This window comes from Lycium ferocissimum, chromosome 3 (assembly GCF_029784015.1).
Source record: "Lycium ferocissimum isolate CSIRO_LF1 chromosome 3, AGI_CSIRO_Lferr_CH_V1, whole genome shotgun sequence".
Classification (NCBI taxonomy): domain Eukaryota; kingdom Viridiplantae; phylum Streptophyta; class Magnoliopsida; order Solanales; family Solanaceae; genus Lycium; species Lycium ferocissimum.
The window spans coordinates 2549267-2566799 of NC_081344.1; the positions used below are offsets into that span (position 1 = coordinate 2549267).

Consider the following 17533-nt stretch of genomic DNA (forward strand, 5'->3'; position numbering starts at 1 on the left):
TACTTTTAAGTCTAAACCCAAAGAACAGGGATAGTTTTGAGCTTTTTCTCTTATATAAAATACACTACTGAGTTTTTTCCTTTCTCACTCCCGGTCGAAAAAGCAAACCCTCCCTGTGCTTCCACCTGCGTGTCTTTTTCCACCAATTTCAGTAAGTTTCTTAGGTTCCACCAAGAATTACTTTTTACATTTTTTTCTTTTTCTGTATGAAGTAAAAATACTCTCTCCCTTGCAAAATTCTTCACTTCCAAATCTTCCAGTCTGTCTCCATTTGCATAGTGAAGATAGAAAAAAGAAAGAAAAAAAAAAGAGGCTTTAAAATTTCAGTAATTTACTTCAATGAGTTTAAATACAGATTTCTATTTTTTTTAAATATTTTTTTTGAGTATTTTCTTGAAATGGGGTGCTAATAGTTGCTCTATGTCGTCTAGTTATTATCTGAGCTTCCATTCATGGCTTGTGTTTACCTATTTTTTCAACTTCCAATGCTGCAATTTATATTGTTCTGACTATTATTTAGCTTCCAGGAGAATGGGGTTTTATATTGGACATAAGATGGGAAGCAATCCACCATTGAGAAATTATTAAAAGAATAATCTTTTGTTGTTGTTAATATTATCAGAGTTTATATTTTGCTTCAGGATGTAATGCCTATTACTTTTTTTAGATTGGTTTGCACATATAAATCGAAAAGATGAATAAAGGATATAGCCCAAGATAGACATGCTGTTAATCTTTCTTCCAGTATATGATTCTTTCATTCTCATTATTATCATTAGTTTTAGTTTCCTATGTTTCTTGATTGTTCTTCAGAAGTAAATTGTGTTTGTGCATTTGCTGAAATTTTCAAACGTTGTGCTGAAATTTGATTTGCTTTAGCCCTATGTTGCATTACTGCCTACACTTGTGTCTTTGAAACTGTCTTTCAGAGAACATATCGGAAACAACTATTCTATATATCAAGCTATGTCAATAAATCAATCAGCTATGCCTTAATTCCAAACTAGTTGGGGTTGGACATATCAATCTTTATGTAGTTTTACCATTTTACTGTAAGACTCCTCTTTTATCCGGGTGTCGATTAGCTACACATATCAGGCCCCTATAAGACTGCCAAATTGTTACTGGGTGATGTGAGAATGTTGTCACAACTTTGTATGAAGTCTGAACTGATACGTGTGTTTGATCATATGAGTTCGAAAAAATACATTTTACGTTTCTTATGTAGTTGTCTAGATTCATCTGCATATAAGCATGTATCTTAGACTAGCGATTCAGAGATGAATCGGGACACGTATCTAAGGTTGGAAACTTGAAAGATTAATGTTCTGTTTCGAAGAAGACCAAAAGGGAACATGATACTGGATTACAATCCAAACGTCAAATGAGGAAATATTCTGTGTTACTTATGTTTATGGATATTTGGCTATATGAAAATATATAAGGTTCACTTATATCGCTGTTGTTACCATAATTGGATCAATTATGGCAGGATAAGGATCTACTGATTCTTGTCATTGGCCTGAAAGATCTCCTTTACTATTTTCCTTTAATACTCTGTTGATATCTTAGAAGTCATTGTATTTCAGAGTTCAAATTTGTCAAGTAAATATACATTATTATTTTGTTACTACACGTGTGATGACAGTGTGATATGGCCTGTCTAAGTTTCTGAAGATTATGGTATGAATCTGATAACTGAAAACCGTTAGCCTCAAACAAATAATTTTCCGCCGAGTTATAAAAGGGACTACTACATCTGCAACTTTTTTTTTTTTTCCTTTGATTTTCCTATGGGAAAGAAGAAAAAATCAACTGTAAGCAAAATAAGAACTCGGATAACTTCACACAGTTGGGTTGAGGTTTTGGAAGTACTTCCCATTTCCCATTCTCTTTCCTATGTACCAACCAACCATTTCTGTATGTCTTGCTTGTTTTATTCTAATTTTTGAAGTTCAAATCCTTCATTCTCACTGAACAGAAGGATAGTAGGGTCACTCATTTTGTTTGAATTTAACATTTTCTTTCATTCGTATGGTTGGATTATCACTGGTTGGTAAGTCTTATTGCTAAGACATCGTATTTCTATAGAATGGCTGCTGCCAATGGCTCAAGTGACCTGTCTTCAGAGATGGAGGTGGATGCCTTTAGACGTCTTTTCCCTTTGCGCTATCATGAGCAGCATCTTCTTAAATCTGTCCGACCTGATGCCCGAAAGCTTGGAAGTGCTAGAGATACAACACTTGCACTTGGTTTGACGAATCATCATTTCAACTGATCAGTTATTATGTTATCTTTTCTCAAGAGTTTTTAAACTTATATCTGTATTTTCATTGCAGGTGCCGTTGCCTCTGCTGATGGATCAACTGGCTTGGCTCCACTGTAAGTGTATCCTTTATCGATTGCTTCTTAGTAAGGAGCTTTTCGAATTGCTTTCTGAGTTGATTGGTTATCTTGCATCAATCGAACGATGCTGGCTGCCATCAAATTGGAAGTCATGACACCAACAGTGGAATGTCCAGATGAGGGATCCATTTGAAAAAACCTCTCATTTCCCAGCTCTATTATTTTATTACCCATATAGTTTCTGCTTATATATATGATTATAATTGTGATTGCAGCTATCGAATTTCACATGCCTCCCATTTGTTCTCCCCTGGTTCGGCCTGGTAGGCCTGCAGAGGCAGCATCAGTAATTTCAAAGCAGCTGTCAGACACTATCATGAAGTATGTAATAATAGCTTGCAGATGCCCCAAACTTGGTGTCTAAATTTTTTTTTTCCCGTCATCATCTTTTCGTTATGTTAGGTATTTTTATACTGACCATGCCATATGCTAATTACTGTTTTGTTTTCATAATTTTCTGAACCTCTGATAATCTAATACAACAACACAAGTTATATTTATGGTCCAACTAGACCACTTATGATCTCGTAGCAAACATAACAATCTATTTGGGAAAATACTCCTGCTTCAGGCATCTTGTCCGTATTTTCAGTCTTCATGGGGGTTTACTTTTTAAATAAACAATAGTAGCTATTATTACCTGAAGAAGTTTCTGAAGAACTTTACATCACAAGAGTGAGGGTTTCTTCTCTATGGACTAGTACGATATTGCTAGATGACCAGAAGCAGCTTCTGGAAGAACTTTACGTTACAACGGAGAGTATTCTTCTTCTGCTATCTCCCATGAGAATAAACTTGCATGAATCGTTGCTTTCCCTAGAAGTTTTTGGAAACCATGCCTCAATCCCACATTAGTTGGTGGTCGACCATATGAACGTTCTGAATCCATTCGCTCTGTCTGGAACTTAGTCATATCTGTTGTGCTGAAAATCTTGATTTGCTTTAGCCTTATGTTGTATATTCTGCCTACACTTGTTTTGTCTTTCAAAACTGTCTTTCGGTTGTGTATATATATTTTGGGTGTGTGTGCCGGAAACAACTATTCTATATATATATATATAGCCAGATTTGTCAATAAATCAGATCAGATTTAAGCTCTGGTTGTTGATTCCAACCATTCTATTGTAAATGTAGGGTAAGAGAGATATTTTGAGAGTTTAGCTTATGTAGTTTTACCATTTTGTTGTAGACTCCTCTTTTTCCTCTTGGTGTATTTGTTGAAGACATTAATTAAGTAAACACATATCAGGCCTTTTATAAGACTGCCAAATTGTTACTGGGTGATGTGAGAATTTTTTTTCACTTTCTGGTAAGTATGCCTGTACAATCTCCTTAATGAGCATTTGAAATGTTTGTGTTTGATGATTGACTTGAGTTGTGCTTGGTTGGAAAAAGCTGCATGGATTTACTGGTAAGTGGTTATGTAGTTGTTTTCTTGCGAAGATTCTCTCTCCTCTCTCTGCTTTCTCTCTCCTCTCTCCAACGGTAACATCTCCTCCCTCCTCCCACTCGCCATTCAGAGATGAATCGGGACACGTATCTAACGCCGGTTGGAAACTTTTCCTCTCTTTCCTTTTCTTCTTCCCCTCTTCTTCTAATGTTCTCCTTTTCCCCTTTTTTAGAAGCCCTGGCGCTGGAACATGATACTGGATTTTTTTACATTTTCCAAACGTCTCTTTCTCTCCTTTTTTTTTTCTTTTTGTTTTTCTTTTCTTGTTCCCCCTTTCTGGATGTTTCAGGTCTCTGTGAAAATATATAAGGTTCAATTATATCGCTCCGACAGTTACTATAATTGGATCAATCAATTATGGCAGGATAAGGATCTACTGATTCTTGTCATTGGCCTGAAAGATCTCCTTTGCTATTTTCCTTTAATAGTCTGTTGATATCTTAGAAGTCATTGTATTTCAGACTTGAAATTTGTCAAGTAAATAAACATTATTATTGTGTTACTACACGTGTGATGACAGTGTCATATGGCCTGTCTAAGTTTCTGAAGATTATGTTATGAATCTGATAACTGAAAACCGTTAGCCTCAAACAAATAATTTTCCGCCGAGTTATAAAAAGGGACTACTACATCTGCAAGTATAGAAATGGGGTTTTTTTTTTTCCTTTGATTTTCCTATGGGAAAGAAGAAAAAATCAACTGTAAGCAAAATAAGAATTCAGATAACTTCACATAGTTGGGTTGAGGTTTTGGAAGTACTTCCCATTTCCCATTCTCTTTACTATGTACCAACCAACCATTTCTGCATGTCTTGCTTGTTTTATTCTAATTTTTAGTTCAAATCCTTCATTCTCACTGAACAGAAGGATAGTAGGGTCACTCATTTTGTTTGAATTTAACATTTTCTTTCATTCGTATGGTTGGATTATCACTGGTTGGTAAGTCTTATTGCTAAGACATCGTATTTCTATAGAATGGCTGCTGCCAATATACCTGTCTTCAGAGATATATATATGCGCTATCATGAGCAGCATCTTCTTAAATATATGCCCAAAGCTTGGAAGTGCTAGAGATGCAACACTTGCACTTGGTTTGACGAATCATCGTTTCAACTGATCAGTTATTATGTTATCTTTTCTCAAGAGTTTTTAAACTTATATCTGTATTTTCATTGCAGGTGCCGTTGCCTCTGCTGATGGATCAGCACTGGCAAAGATTGGCTCCACTGTAAGTGTATCCTTTATCGATTGCTTCTTAGTCGCTGTATAGGAGCTTTCACTCGAATTGCTTTCTGAGTTGATTGGTTATCTTGCATCAATCGCAGACGATGCTGGCTGCCATCAAATTGGAAGTCATGACACCAACAGTGGAATGTCCAGATGAGGGATCCATAGGTGAAAAAACCTCTCATTTCCCAGCTCTATTATTTTATTACCCATATAGTTTCTGCTTATATATATGATTATAATTGTGATTGCAGCTATCGAATTTCACATGCCTCCCATTTGTTCTCCCCCTGGTTCGGCCTGGTAGGCCTGCAGAGGCAGCATCAGTAATTTCAAAGCAGCTGTCAGACACTATCATGAAGTATGTAATAATAGCTTGCAGATCCCCAAACTTGGTGTCTAAATTTTTTTTCGGTGACCCCGTCATCATCTTTTCGTTATGTTAGGTATTTTTATACTGACCATGCCATATGCTAATTACTGTTTTCTTTTAAGAATCTTAATTTTCTGAACCTCTGATAATCTAATACAACAACACAAGTTATATTTATGGTCCAACTAGACCACTTATGATCTCGTAGCAAACATAACAATCTATTTGGGAAAATAAACTGCTTCAGGCATCTTGTCCAAAAAAAAAAAAAAAATGTAACTTCAGTCTTCATGGACAAATACTATTTGCTAAATAAACAATAGTAGCTATTATTACCTGAAGAAGTTTCTGAAGAACTTTACATCACAAGAGTGAGGGTTTCTTCTCTATGGACTATTACGAGATTGCTAGATGAGAGAAGCAGCAAGAAAAGAAAAGAAAAAGAAAAAAAAAGGAGAGAGAGATTCTTCTTCTGCTATCTCCCATGAGAATAAACTTGCATGAATTGTTGCTTTCCCTAGAAGTTTTTGGAACTTAATCATCATTCAATCAACCATGCCTCAATCCCACATTAGTTGGTGGTCGACCATATGAACGTTCTGAATCCATTCGCTGGAGAGAGGAGAGAGAGAACTTAGTCATATCTGTTTATTTTCCTGGTGATATGAAAATCTCTCTAGGTGCCATATGTCTGTGTGATAGCCTTGTCGGCTTGTATATGTCTGTTGGATACTGTTGGTTTTGTACGATCAAAGCAGCCTCGTTGGCTTGCTCAGTTGTGTATATATATTTTGGGTGTGTGTGCCAGTTCAGACGAGACAGTCAGTATTTATATATATATATATATCCAGATTTAGTCATTATCAGTTTAAGTTGGGGGTTACTCCCCAGAGTTTCAGATTTAGAGAAAGAAGTATCTCTGGTTGTTGAGTAAGTCTAACCATTCTATTGTTTTCCTAAATGTAGAAGTGGCCACGCCGGGGGTGACGGGGATTAGGAATGAGAGATATTGGAAGACAAGATGCGAGAGAGTTTAGCTGTCATAGAGACACGTTGTTTTCCCTTCCTGTTGTAGCTGTGTCTTTCCTCTTGGTGTATTTGTTGAAGACATTAATTAAGTAAATAAAACGTGCTCTTTCTAATAGCTTAAGCTTTTAGATGAGATGGTCACACATTTCAACAGTATCTTCTTAATTTATTTTTTTTCACTTTCTGGTAAGTATGCCTGTACAATCTCCTTAATGAGCATTTGAAATGTTTGCAGTTCTGGCATGATTGACTTAAAAGAGTTGTGCTTGGTTGGAGGAAAAGCTGCATGGATGGCCTACCTGGTAATGTGGGGATTTCACTGGGTTGTTGTTGGTTGTTGTTGTTGTTGTTATCTTGTTTTCTTGCATTTTTCCCATGGTCGGTAGAAAAAGAAAAGTTTTTCCCTTAATTGTACGTTAGTTGAAGTGTTAAATCGTCAGAATTTGCAACAATGGAAATCCTTGGTGTATCTAGGTCACCATTTTCAAATATGTTAATCCACAATGCCGTCCCTCAACACGTAGATTTGGACTATACATTTTTCACTTATTCATCTTTGGACTTCAAATCTTGCCACCTTTATTTTTTCATTTTATGCTAATACAAATGGTTTTAGATCGTAGGACTAGTACTTGGTATTTATTCTTATGGCATATAATATTTACAGGACATATACTGTTTGGATGCTGACGGTGCCCTGTTTGACACTGCATTACTATCTGCAGTTGCTGCCTTTTCGCATCGTAAGTTTGTTATTGCTTGGATTTTTGAAGTATTCCTGTAATCATTACTCGTCCCATGACAGACAACAGTATTGTACTTTATATCCCGTCTCTAGTTTTGAGATTGGAATTGGACCACATGTTAAAACGAAATTTGGGAATAAAGGTTTTCAATATCAAAGGTGAAAAAGGGTAAGAAAGGAAGATTGTTTTTGTGATGATGGCAGAAAATACTTATATTATCAACAGGTAACGGCAAATGCTTCACCAATAAGAAAGAAGATGAAAAGAAAGAGGACCAGCTGCCCGCACACATTATTAGACCAATTAGCAAGTATGTTAAAGGAGCAAAACTGTCCAATCTCTGCAACCATCTGGCCTGTATATACCATGTAACCTTGAGGAAAAGGCCAGTCTTGAAGAGAATAAAAAGAAAAAGGGGATGAACTGTTCTTAGTTTAAGCAATATGTCAAAAGAGCAATCTTTACCACTTAGATTTGGTTTGTTAAAGGAATATCATGCAATAAACTTATGAAGCCATTCTTGAGAAGTGATGAAGGGATGAAGAAGAGTGTACATGTTAGGTGCAGTCATGTGATTTTATTTTAATTTAGTTAAGGTTGCAACCATCCCAGGAGGTCAATTGCTCCTTTTTTTTTTTTTGAATGAGAGACGGTGCTTTTCCACTAAAGTGTTCAAATTGTCTGCACTGAGTTATTTATAGCTGTACGTCATTAGTTTGGAAAGAAGATTATTAAATTATCAGGTAATTTTACAAAGAAATTGGATTTCTTGCAGTGAACATTCCAGTAGTGTCTTTGAATGAAGATGGGCGAATAGTTCTTGTTTCTGAGGACAATGTCGGATTGAAATTGGAGAAGGAGCCTGTCAATACAGAGAAAAGAAAACTTAAATTGAACTCTCCACCATTCTCCTTAACATGCTTACTTCACAAGAACTACATCCTAGCAGATCCTACAGCAGAGGAAGAATCTATTATGGAAACAGTTGTAACTGTGGTATTGGATTCGTCTTACCAGCTTGTTTCACTTTATAAACCAGGTGGACCAGTTCTTGCCCATACGTCAGTCATCCAGGTTAGTTTGCATCATAATGCTAGTGCTTTTCTAAATGGGCAGCAAGGTTTCTTTTTCTTTTCTTTTTGAATAAGACACTTTTTTTTTTTTTCTTATTTTCTTACCCCCCAACAAATGTGATGGAATGAGCATACATTTGGGTCTGGCTTCTGAAATACCCCACTTAAAAGTTAACTGCATAATGACGTGGAAGATCTTCAATTAAATAAGTCCCTCTCTAACCATGGGCCTGACGTTTTCTGGCATTGTGCTTCAAAAGGTGATCAAACCCGCTAATGGGGCATCATTAGGAGGAAGAGTTTCAAATTTTAATCAGTTTATTACAGTGATAATAGATATACACGCTACTAATTATGTAAGAACTAGTGTAAACAAAAGAAACATGATAAATAGAAAGTGAGACTCAGAAGCAAAGGAGAGATACTCATTGTTGTGAACCCTTCACCTCCAATCTATGGTTGAGAGTTCCAGTTACCAAGAGACAAAGTGGGGAGGTGGCCACTCATAGAGGGCTAAGGTGGAGCGGGTTAACATGTTCCGTTTGAGTTGAGTATTTCAAATTTTATGTCATTATGTACATACTAATACTGATCAGTTATCTTTTAGTTTTCAAGTTTTATGTCGTAAACTCTCTCTCTCTCTCTCTCTCTCTCGGAGAAAGGGGTGGAATGGGGCTGTGTTGGGGGAGGAGTCAAGAGTTTGGTGGTATTGTTCTTTATGTACCTAGTGCAATTTTAAAAAGGAAAACCACTGAAACTTGCATACTCTTCTAAAAAATACAAAAGAAAAGAAAAAAATCCCTTGAACAAAAAGTTCCATACTTTGGAAGATTATATTACTGAGCTGCAGGAAGTACCAATTGATCTTGGATACACTTTTGAACTTACGTTCTGTGGTTCCTTATTGATCTGCATGATGTGCAATAGTTCCTATGATATTCCTGCAAAAATTGATTCAAAGATTCTATCTTGACCACTTTTTTACAAGACCGGATACACTTTTTAACTTGCTTTCATGGTTCCTTATTGGTCTGCAATGGTTCCTAAGATATTCCTGTAATATTAGTTCAAAGATAATATCTTGACCACTTTCTTATAAGATTGGAGACACTTTTCAACTTGCAGTCCGTAGTTCCTTATTGATCTGCATAATCTAAAATGGTTACAAAGATATTCCTGTAAATACTTTAGTTCAAAGATTCTAGCTTGACCACCTTTTACAAGAAATGTTCATCATGTCTTCAGGATTGCGTCGCGCTGGCAAGGCGCAGAGTGAAAGAGCTTCAGAATGTCTTGAATGAAGCTATTTCTGCTATGGAGGTAGACTGAAGAAAGGATTCCCTTGCACCATAGCATTCAACATGCAGCTGGTTTTGTCTTTATGATTACCTGAACTTACTGAAAAATGCATTAGAAAAAGGTAGCTCTGGTAGCCATGGCTGCAAGTTCAATTTTGGTTAGCCATTTCTCAATGGGAAATGCATATATAGTTGTTACTTATTAGTAGTTTTTTAATCAGGTAATATAACATATTATTTGTTAGTTTTCTTAGTTGTTTCATTTCGATCGTTGGCCTCAAGCGCGATGGGCACATCTATATTATCAGAAATTTTTGCTGGTTGTCCTTTTTTGGGACAACTGTTTAGTAAACAACCTCTTTTTATTTCTTTTGCAATTTATGGTCTAAAGATCTCTTTTGAGCAAACTGAAAATCTTGTGAAAAAATGTTAGATTACAGTCTAAAATTTTTTAAGTTATTGCAAATGTTAGAAGATAGGCTAATGTTTTTTCTGCAAGAGTTGAACAATATTTGAGCAAATATTAGAGACAACATTAGATCAGAGTCTAATGTTGCCTGGCAAGGTAATATTTCAGGGGATATATTTGCACTACTTTTAAAAATAAGGACGTAATCTAAATGACGTCCCAAAAACTGACAATTGCATGTCTTTTCTTTTCCATGATTAATTTTCAAGTAAAATTAGAAAATGTGAATTGATCTTTTAAAAGTTAAATTCGTATGTGGGTAGTTCTATAGAATACAGGTTTTCGCATTTAATGAGTATTTAAAATTTCCTTCAAGATTTGTTAATTTGACTCTTAGAAGCAAAGGACCTTCAGATTAGGCATGTGTTAATAAGTAGAGAATAATAGCCATAGTGTAGTGCCTTCCCACTATGCAATAGCTTGGTGTTTTCTTTTTTCGACTTTCATCTCATTTTTTGTTGGTCGGAGACAGTAGATATTCCGTGAATTAATTGAGGTCTACGTAAGTTGTTTAGATATGATCGGTAACAGGTAAAATTGACAAATAATCACTTTTCAATTCCTATAATGGAAAAATAATTACTGTCGTGGAGTTTTAAATTCTATAAATGAAACTAGTTTGGAGTTTCACTTGTGAAATTTAGAACTATATGATAGTGACTATTTTTCGAAAAGTGGCCTGTAAGAGCTATTTTTTACATATTTAGATTGAAGATAACTAGTAAATGAGCACTCATTGTCTTTGATTTAAAATATAAAGAGCTGAACCTTTTCTAAGAAAAAGACATTTATATTGAGTTCAAATCTTTCTCATTGAGAAGTAAGAACCAAGAAGCAAATGTCCACCTAATTACTAATTTCTTTAACATAATTATGGATTCTTTGAGTTTTGTTGGCTAAAAATGGACAAAATTATACGGAGTAGTAATTGACGGAAGGAAGCTATAGATTTTCAACTTTTCATTATTTCGTCTCATAATTATACAGGGAATACAATCACACGGGACATTCAGTTTGATAATAAACAAAATGACTGAGAGAAATTTACTAATTTGAAATCAACTAATTTGAAATGATACTTTGAACAATACAATCGGTTCAATGCTAAGAATTTTAAAGATGGAATAAGTAGAGACTAAATTCTGATGTGTCACATAACAAACATGTATAAAACTCAAAGAAATAGAGTCTTTTATAATCTCTTAAACCTTTATATGCTCTATATAGTCTATGGCTTCCAAAAGCTCATCAGGATTGAATTCTTTAGGTAAGTAATAATCCATTCCAACTTGAAAAATCTTATCTGTTTTTTCCTTTTCCGTATGTGCTGTACAAGCTATGATAGGAATTCGAATTCCATAATGTGCCTCTTCTTCCCTAATGCATTTGGTTGCTTCAAATCCATTCATCCCCGCCATCTGCCAAAGAACAAAATAACAAGGATATAAGTAATATCCTATATACTGATAGTGTAAAAACATTTTTACACTATCAGGTCATCCAAAGGATATTACATGTAAGGTGTTTCATGTGAGATTTGTAATATTAAAAATGAGATAGGTTACCTGCTACAACATGTAAAAGGTGACATAATTATGTATTTCTTACAATGTCGGTGTATGCAGCTTAAATCTATAAGTTATATGTCTCGACAACAACGTAAATAAATTTTACACCAGCAGTATAGTTAACTTGCTATAGTAAGTTATCTGCTCTATGTTGCAAGTTACCAGATGTGGCTTGCTATAAGCAATTAGGTAGTTATTTATAGGTTAGCTTAACCTGAAGGTATAAAAAATTGTATATTGTCGACGTACAGGACGTAAACTCAGCAAACAACAAATTCAAATCTCACACAAACACTGTTTTAGTTAGGATGATAGCACTATAGGTTCCTCAGTTATCGGTAAATTCAGATTTTGTGATATATGACTCAACACATTTAATCTCAATTGAAGTCCTTTTCAACCTATGTTTCTCGGATCCTCCAAATCTGTTGCATCCGTGCCTGATCCTCCAAATATTATCCATTTTGGCGGATTTTGAGAAGGATGTGACGATATTTTTGGAGGATCCGAGCAACGTAGTTTTCAACCAGAAGAATGAATATGAATCAAATCTTACCTCACAATCCATGAGTATGTAGTCAATTATCTGGCTTTGATCTCTAAGGCCTTTGCATACGTGAGCTAGAGCTTCTTTACCATTTCCACAAGTGTAAATAGTTGCACCAAGCTTAGAAACCTTGGCATTACAAACCTTAAGTTGTACTCTATCATCCTCTACTACCAAGATTCTCTTTCCTGTTAAAGGTAGTTTCTTACTAGAACTTCCACTAACATCAATAGCAACATCTTGTATCGGAGTAGTCTGATTCTTGATTCTTGAATTTCTTTCATCCTCTACTTCTTGTGTTATGGTTGGTGAAATTGCACCACCAAACTCTGGTACAAGTCCGAGGACACGATATAAACGAGATCCATGTAATGGTTTTGCCATGACTACATCTGTTGAAGGTAGCTTATCCTTATCTACGCCTGGTTTAACGAGCCAGACAACTCGAAGGGACACATTCTTGGGGAAGCCCTTTTGGAAATCATCCATAGCACGACTTATTTCTCGAAATTGCCCAACACTTGTGTCGATTATGATTAAGATGAATCTTACAAGTGAACCCTTAGGATTAAGTCCTCTACCCCTCTTGTGAAAGTATGTGATATGATCATCATCTGTTCCATCTAAAGCACTGAGGGGAATTTCCTTTGATTGGAAGTTGATTAATTTCCTTTTCAGCTTCCAAAATTGCTCGTGTCGATTCACAATGTGTACCTTCAAGCCTATGTTCATCATGAATCTATGAAGAACTCTGCTTCTTTCCTCCTCTTTAATGAAAAGAATAACATTGGATCTTTCTGGTTTCTGATGGCTAGTGATACTATTATTACTACTTGGTGTTGAATGATAATAGGAGTCACTAGATATATAGCCTCCTAATTGACACTCCAAATCTTCTTCTCTTGAATATTTAACACTAATTTCTTGTTGTTCTTGATCTTGAGGCTCACATGCTATGAGAAAAATGTTGAATCGAAAGCAAGTGCCCTTCTCGCGAATTTCCTTGTCGATGATACTTATTTCACCTCCCATTAAGCGAACCTAAAAAAAACAAGAATGCAACATGAGATATGGGGTAATAAGTTCATTAAATTCTTTATGAAGCAAATCCTGTAATGCATGTGGAGTGGAGTCAATTCAAGAACATACATATGCAAGGCTTTTTGCTTTAGTATACACTTGCTTACATGTAGTTGAACGAATTCTTGTGTTACATAGTGCTTTCATAAATATCATTTTCAAGTGGATGGATTGATAGAGAAACAAGAAAAAAAGATAACAGTAAAAGAGCTCACATGATACTAATTGCAAAGTAAGGGATTTGTATGCTCTATATAGCTATGTTACTCACACTCTTCAACAATACTATCGATTGCGTGTTGCATTCTCCCATTTCTGGAGGATCCGACACGGGTGCTACAACATTTTTGGAGAGTTCAAGCAACATATGTGTATAGTATCTATAAAACTAGATGGTCACTAATAAGATTGACCCCATATATAGAATGCACATGTAGGCAGTTACTAACTCTAAATTCTGAATTCGCTACTGTATGTAGTGTATAGTAAAAGGAACACGTACCAACGACTGAATAATGCCAAGGCCTAAGCCAGTGCCTGTTTGTCCATCTGTCTCGTTCACTTGAACATAATTCTCAAAAACTGAGTTCTGTTTCTCTTTAGGAATTCCTTTCCCAGTATCATCCACCTCGAATACGAATTCCACACAGTTGGGATCTTGCAGGACTTTGTTCAGTACTTGCAATTTTTCTGAATCTGCTACATCATTCTGTAAAAGAAAACACGACATACAACCAATAGAACTAATTGTATTAGGAGCAAGATTGGAACTTTGATCAGAACCAGCTTTTCGAGCCCAAACTCGAAGAGAAATATGTCCCTCTGAGGTGAATTTAACTGCATTATCCAACAAGTTAGTCAAGATGGATCTCATTTCTTTCCTATCGCCTTTAACACGAGAGAATCTTGTGATAGAAGCGTCACATGGATCTAGTAACACATCGACATTCTTCATTGCTGCTTTAGGGTAATAGATGTTGACGACATGTTCTAGCAACTCTTCCATGTCGAATTCTTCTTCTTCAAGTTGCTTCTTCCCTTCTTCAATCTTGCTTTGATCAAGAATAGAATTCAATATGTCTGAAGAATAAACAGGTCATAACATTGACATTACATACATTTCATTATGAACTTGTCAGTTTAGTTAGAGCAGATCAAATTGGTAATTAGCAATAATGTATAAGAAAAGAAACCTTTACATGGAAGAAGCGCTATACATACTACTTGCGCGCACACACATATAAGATAAACTATATCTACCCGGGCAAACTGGCCCTAAATCTTGAATCCGCCTTTTATGTGTACACAATAAAAGTATCTATGGCAACTTAACTACCCTAGCAGAAAAATTTTAATAATTTTTTTAATCATATGATAGTTCAAGATGTATCTATATGAGGACTAAAATATTGCACAAGATGCAGATTACAAAGCTAGTATAATATTTTGAACCATCTAAGTTCAGAAAGTATGCTATATATATTCTTCTTAAAAAAATTCTATAACATATATAGGGATTAGGAAAGGGGAAAGGGAAGTAGAATAAATAAGAATTGAACCGACACTTATTGTGTGACAGACTCCCACTTTACTAGTAGAATATAAGTCTTAGTGGTAGAAAGTATGCTAACTTAAACGGTCATTTGTGCAAGATCTCCGTACGACAATTAACCGTGCATAAAAGTGGGATCATCATTAATGTATAAAATAAGACAAGTCACTTGCTACATGTTAAAATACACAGATACTGACCTAAAAGATCGTTTGTGCAAGATTGCATATCATCCAAATTGGTCTCCAATTCGGATTCTGGCGAAGCATGGTTGCGACACATGTCAATTAATCCACTAATTCCTGCAAGAGAAGCTCTAATATCATGATTTGCAACAGCAAATGCATTGCTTTTGTTCATACTCTTCTTCTCTGCTTGTTGAGTTGCTTCCATTTGCTTAATCAATGTAGCACACAAATACATTTCCCTTCTTGCTGCTCTTATTGTTAATCCCACAAATGTGAATAAGGAAACAGCCAATGCAGCTAACATTAAGATGATTAGCATGAATCCAAATTTAATGTTGTTGTGAAAATGGATTTGCAGGTCATCTTGAACGTTGGCTGACATATACACCTGAAATTAAACCATATACAGTCAAACTTGTCTATAAGAGTCATTTCATTATAGAGTCCAAGTTTTCATTGGAAACGACTTTCATATTATTTATGTTTTATTATATGATCTCTATAACATCTTGCTAGATAGCATCCAAAATATATCTAGACAAACGACGTTGTCATAGAGGTTGTTTTAAAGTGTTTGACTTCAATATAATGACAATTGAAAATGCAAATTGGTTTTACACTTGTTATTACAGGTTACCGTGCTACAATATGTTGAAATAAGAATTAGACTTGAAATTTATAAACAAAACAAGAATTTCATATCTACTTCGTTGAAATTGCAACCAATGATTTGACGGGAGATTTAGTAATTGTTTGAAACATTCTGAAATTTTTTCAATAAAATTACTCTCCACCTAAAGAACCATCCTCAAAATATTAGAAATGACTCTGTAACATGCCCTTTTTTCTTTTATTTTTACTCCTTTTTTTTTTGGTTGGGGGGGGGGGGGGGGGGATAGGAGTAATCGACAACTTAGATTCTTGTTAATCCTATTTAACGACATATTAATTATCAAAATATCCTGTTAGTTACGAGCTATCTAATTCATCGTTCTTAGTGACAAGGGCACATATGTCTATGAATTCAAGCTAATAAGTTCTATGCAATAACGATGTAAAAAGATAAAGATGTGAGACAATACCTTAATATTGCCTTCAACTCTTTTTAGGCTATTGACCCAAAATGGTAGCAATACAACAGGTACCAATAGCATTACGAATGACTGCATTAGACAAGTATCCAAACACAACATTTTTGTCAGTTAATTACATAATTTTTTGCTAAATATTAAATTGGCCAGTAATTAAATATTTCAACACCAAAAAACTTACCAGAATCAAGCAGAAATAAACAGGCCTTGGCACTTTAAATGAACTTAGCTTCATGGCTTGATATTTTGTGGGTTTTGTATCTTTTCTGGAGTTATAGTATTCAAGATGATTAGAAAAATTTAACACTAGTGATAATGCAACATAGAACAATTAATAATTTAAAATTGCAGCTAGCTGAAAATAAGGTGCATTTTTATAAATTAATGCAGTCATAATCATTTATAAATACAACTTACCAGTACTAGTTTAACTCAATGAAGTTAATTTTCCTTAGTCCATGGCTTTATCATATATATGGCAAAGACAATCAAGAAATCATGAGCTTTTTGAATGGTAAATATGTACGAAAGTGAATGCAAATCACCACTTTCCTAAAATATTTCCCCATAAAAATTAATGTATTCACGTTACATGACTTCAATTTTTTCTCACAATAGCATATCTAAGAAGAAAATAAATTGACTTCCCAAATGACATTAAGATTTAAGACTATCAAATTGACTTCTCAACATTTGAGCAATTCATTCCTGCTTCATTATTAAGTACTATATATATATAAGGCAAAGATGTGGTTTTAGTAAATGGCAGAGATATTTAATTTCCTTTTCTACAAATGCACAATGATTAGTAAACGGAAAAAAATTAAAATAAAAGCAAAGATGTGGTTTTAGTAAATGGCAAAGAGATTTAATTTCCTTTTCTACAAATGCACATTGATTAGTACTTCATGTGTATGTAAGTACCGCAATAGTTTTGACCCAAAAAAATTTCAAATATTAAATGAATATAAAAACAAAAAAATCAGTTTTAACTTCACTTGAAACTGTAGTGTCCCAACAACTTGCTACATATACATTATTCAAGTCATATTTCATCCAAAAATTAAATGTGATTTTCTACTTTAAAAACTCAGGTTTTACTAACTTTTGAATCACAAGATTAGCTATTTGAGTGTGCTTTGCGAATTGACCAAGATGCACTTTAATTTACTCAGCGTCTAGTTACAATATTTAGTTTTCTCCAACTCCTAAGGAAAGAATAAATCTCATTGAAGGATGAATGGAAAAAAGAAACTATTTATGTAGTTAGTTTATTTTTTTTTTTTCCCTGTGAAGAACTAAAATTACTGTTTAGATGGAGAACCGAGTTTATAGTCAACAAAATATAGAGAAATGCATGTAACTACAACGCAAATAATCACGGTTGAAAAAGTTGTCTGTTTCTCAAATATGATTTGCTTCATATTATACATCAGT

The 17533-nt window shown here is 34.7% G+C and overlaps 2 protein-coding genes across 2 annotated transcripts; one reads left to right on the forward strand and one right to left on the reverse strand.

Moving 5' to 3' along the window:
• On the forward strand, nucleotides 1-9845 carry LOC132049239 (uncharacterized). The gene is given in 10 exon segments (XM_059439965.1): nucleotides 1-151; nucleotides 2092-2252; nucleotides 5034-5083; nucleotides 5181-5250; nucleotides 5337-5368; nucleotides 5370-5443; nucleotides 6720-6786; nucleotides 7152-7227; nucleotides 8006-8304; nucleotides 9549-9845. Coding segments are annotated over 9 exon segments (912 nt in total). The 5' UTR covers nucleotides 1-151; nucleotide 2092; the 3' UTR covers nucleotides 9633-9845.
• A 1427-nt stretch (nucleotides 9846-11272) lies between these two features.
• Nucleotides 11273-16331, reverse strand: LOC132050746 (histidine kinase CKI1-like). The gene is made up of 6 exons (XM_059442111.1): nucleotides 16278-16331; nucleotides 16088-16168; nucleotides 15018-15393; nucleotides 13768-14345; nucleotides 12195-13226; nucleotides 11273-11488 (listed from the first exon to the last, which is right to left on the reverse strand). The coding sequence occupies exons 1-6, from the start codon at nucleotides 16329-16331 to the stop codon at nucleotides 11273-11275; spliced, it is 2337 nt and encodes a 778-aa protein (XP_059298094.1).
• Nucleotides 16332-17533: the final 1202 nt, after the last annotated feature.

What these genes read in the sequence shown, in the direction of transcription:
- LOC132050746 (XM_059442111.1), bottom strand. Translation starts at nt 16,331, where the DNA reads ATGAAGCTAAGTTCATTTAAAGTGCCAAGGCCTGTTTATTTCTGCTTG. An exon ending in TTTATTTCTGCTTGATTCTG is followed by an intron (nt 16,169 to 16,277) that starts GTAAGTTTTTTG and finishes TGTCTAATGCAG; the next exon opens with TCATTCGTAATGCTATTGGT. An exon ending in GAGTTGAAGGCAATATTAAG is followed by an intron (nt 15,394 to 16,087) that starts GTATTGTCTCAC and finishes GTTTAATTTCAG; the next exon opens with GTGTATATGTCAGCCAACGT.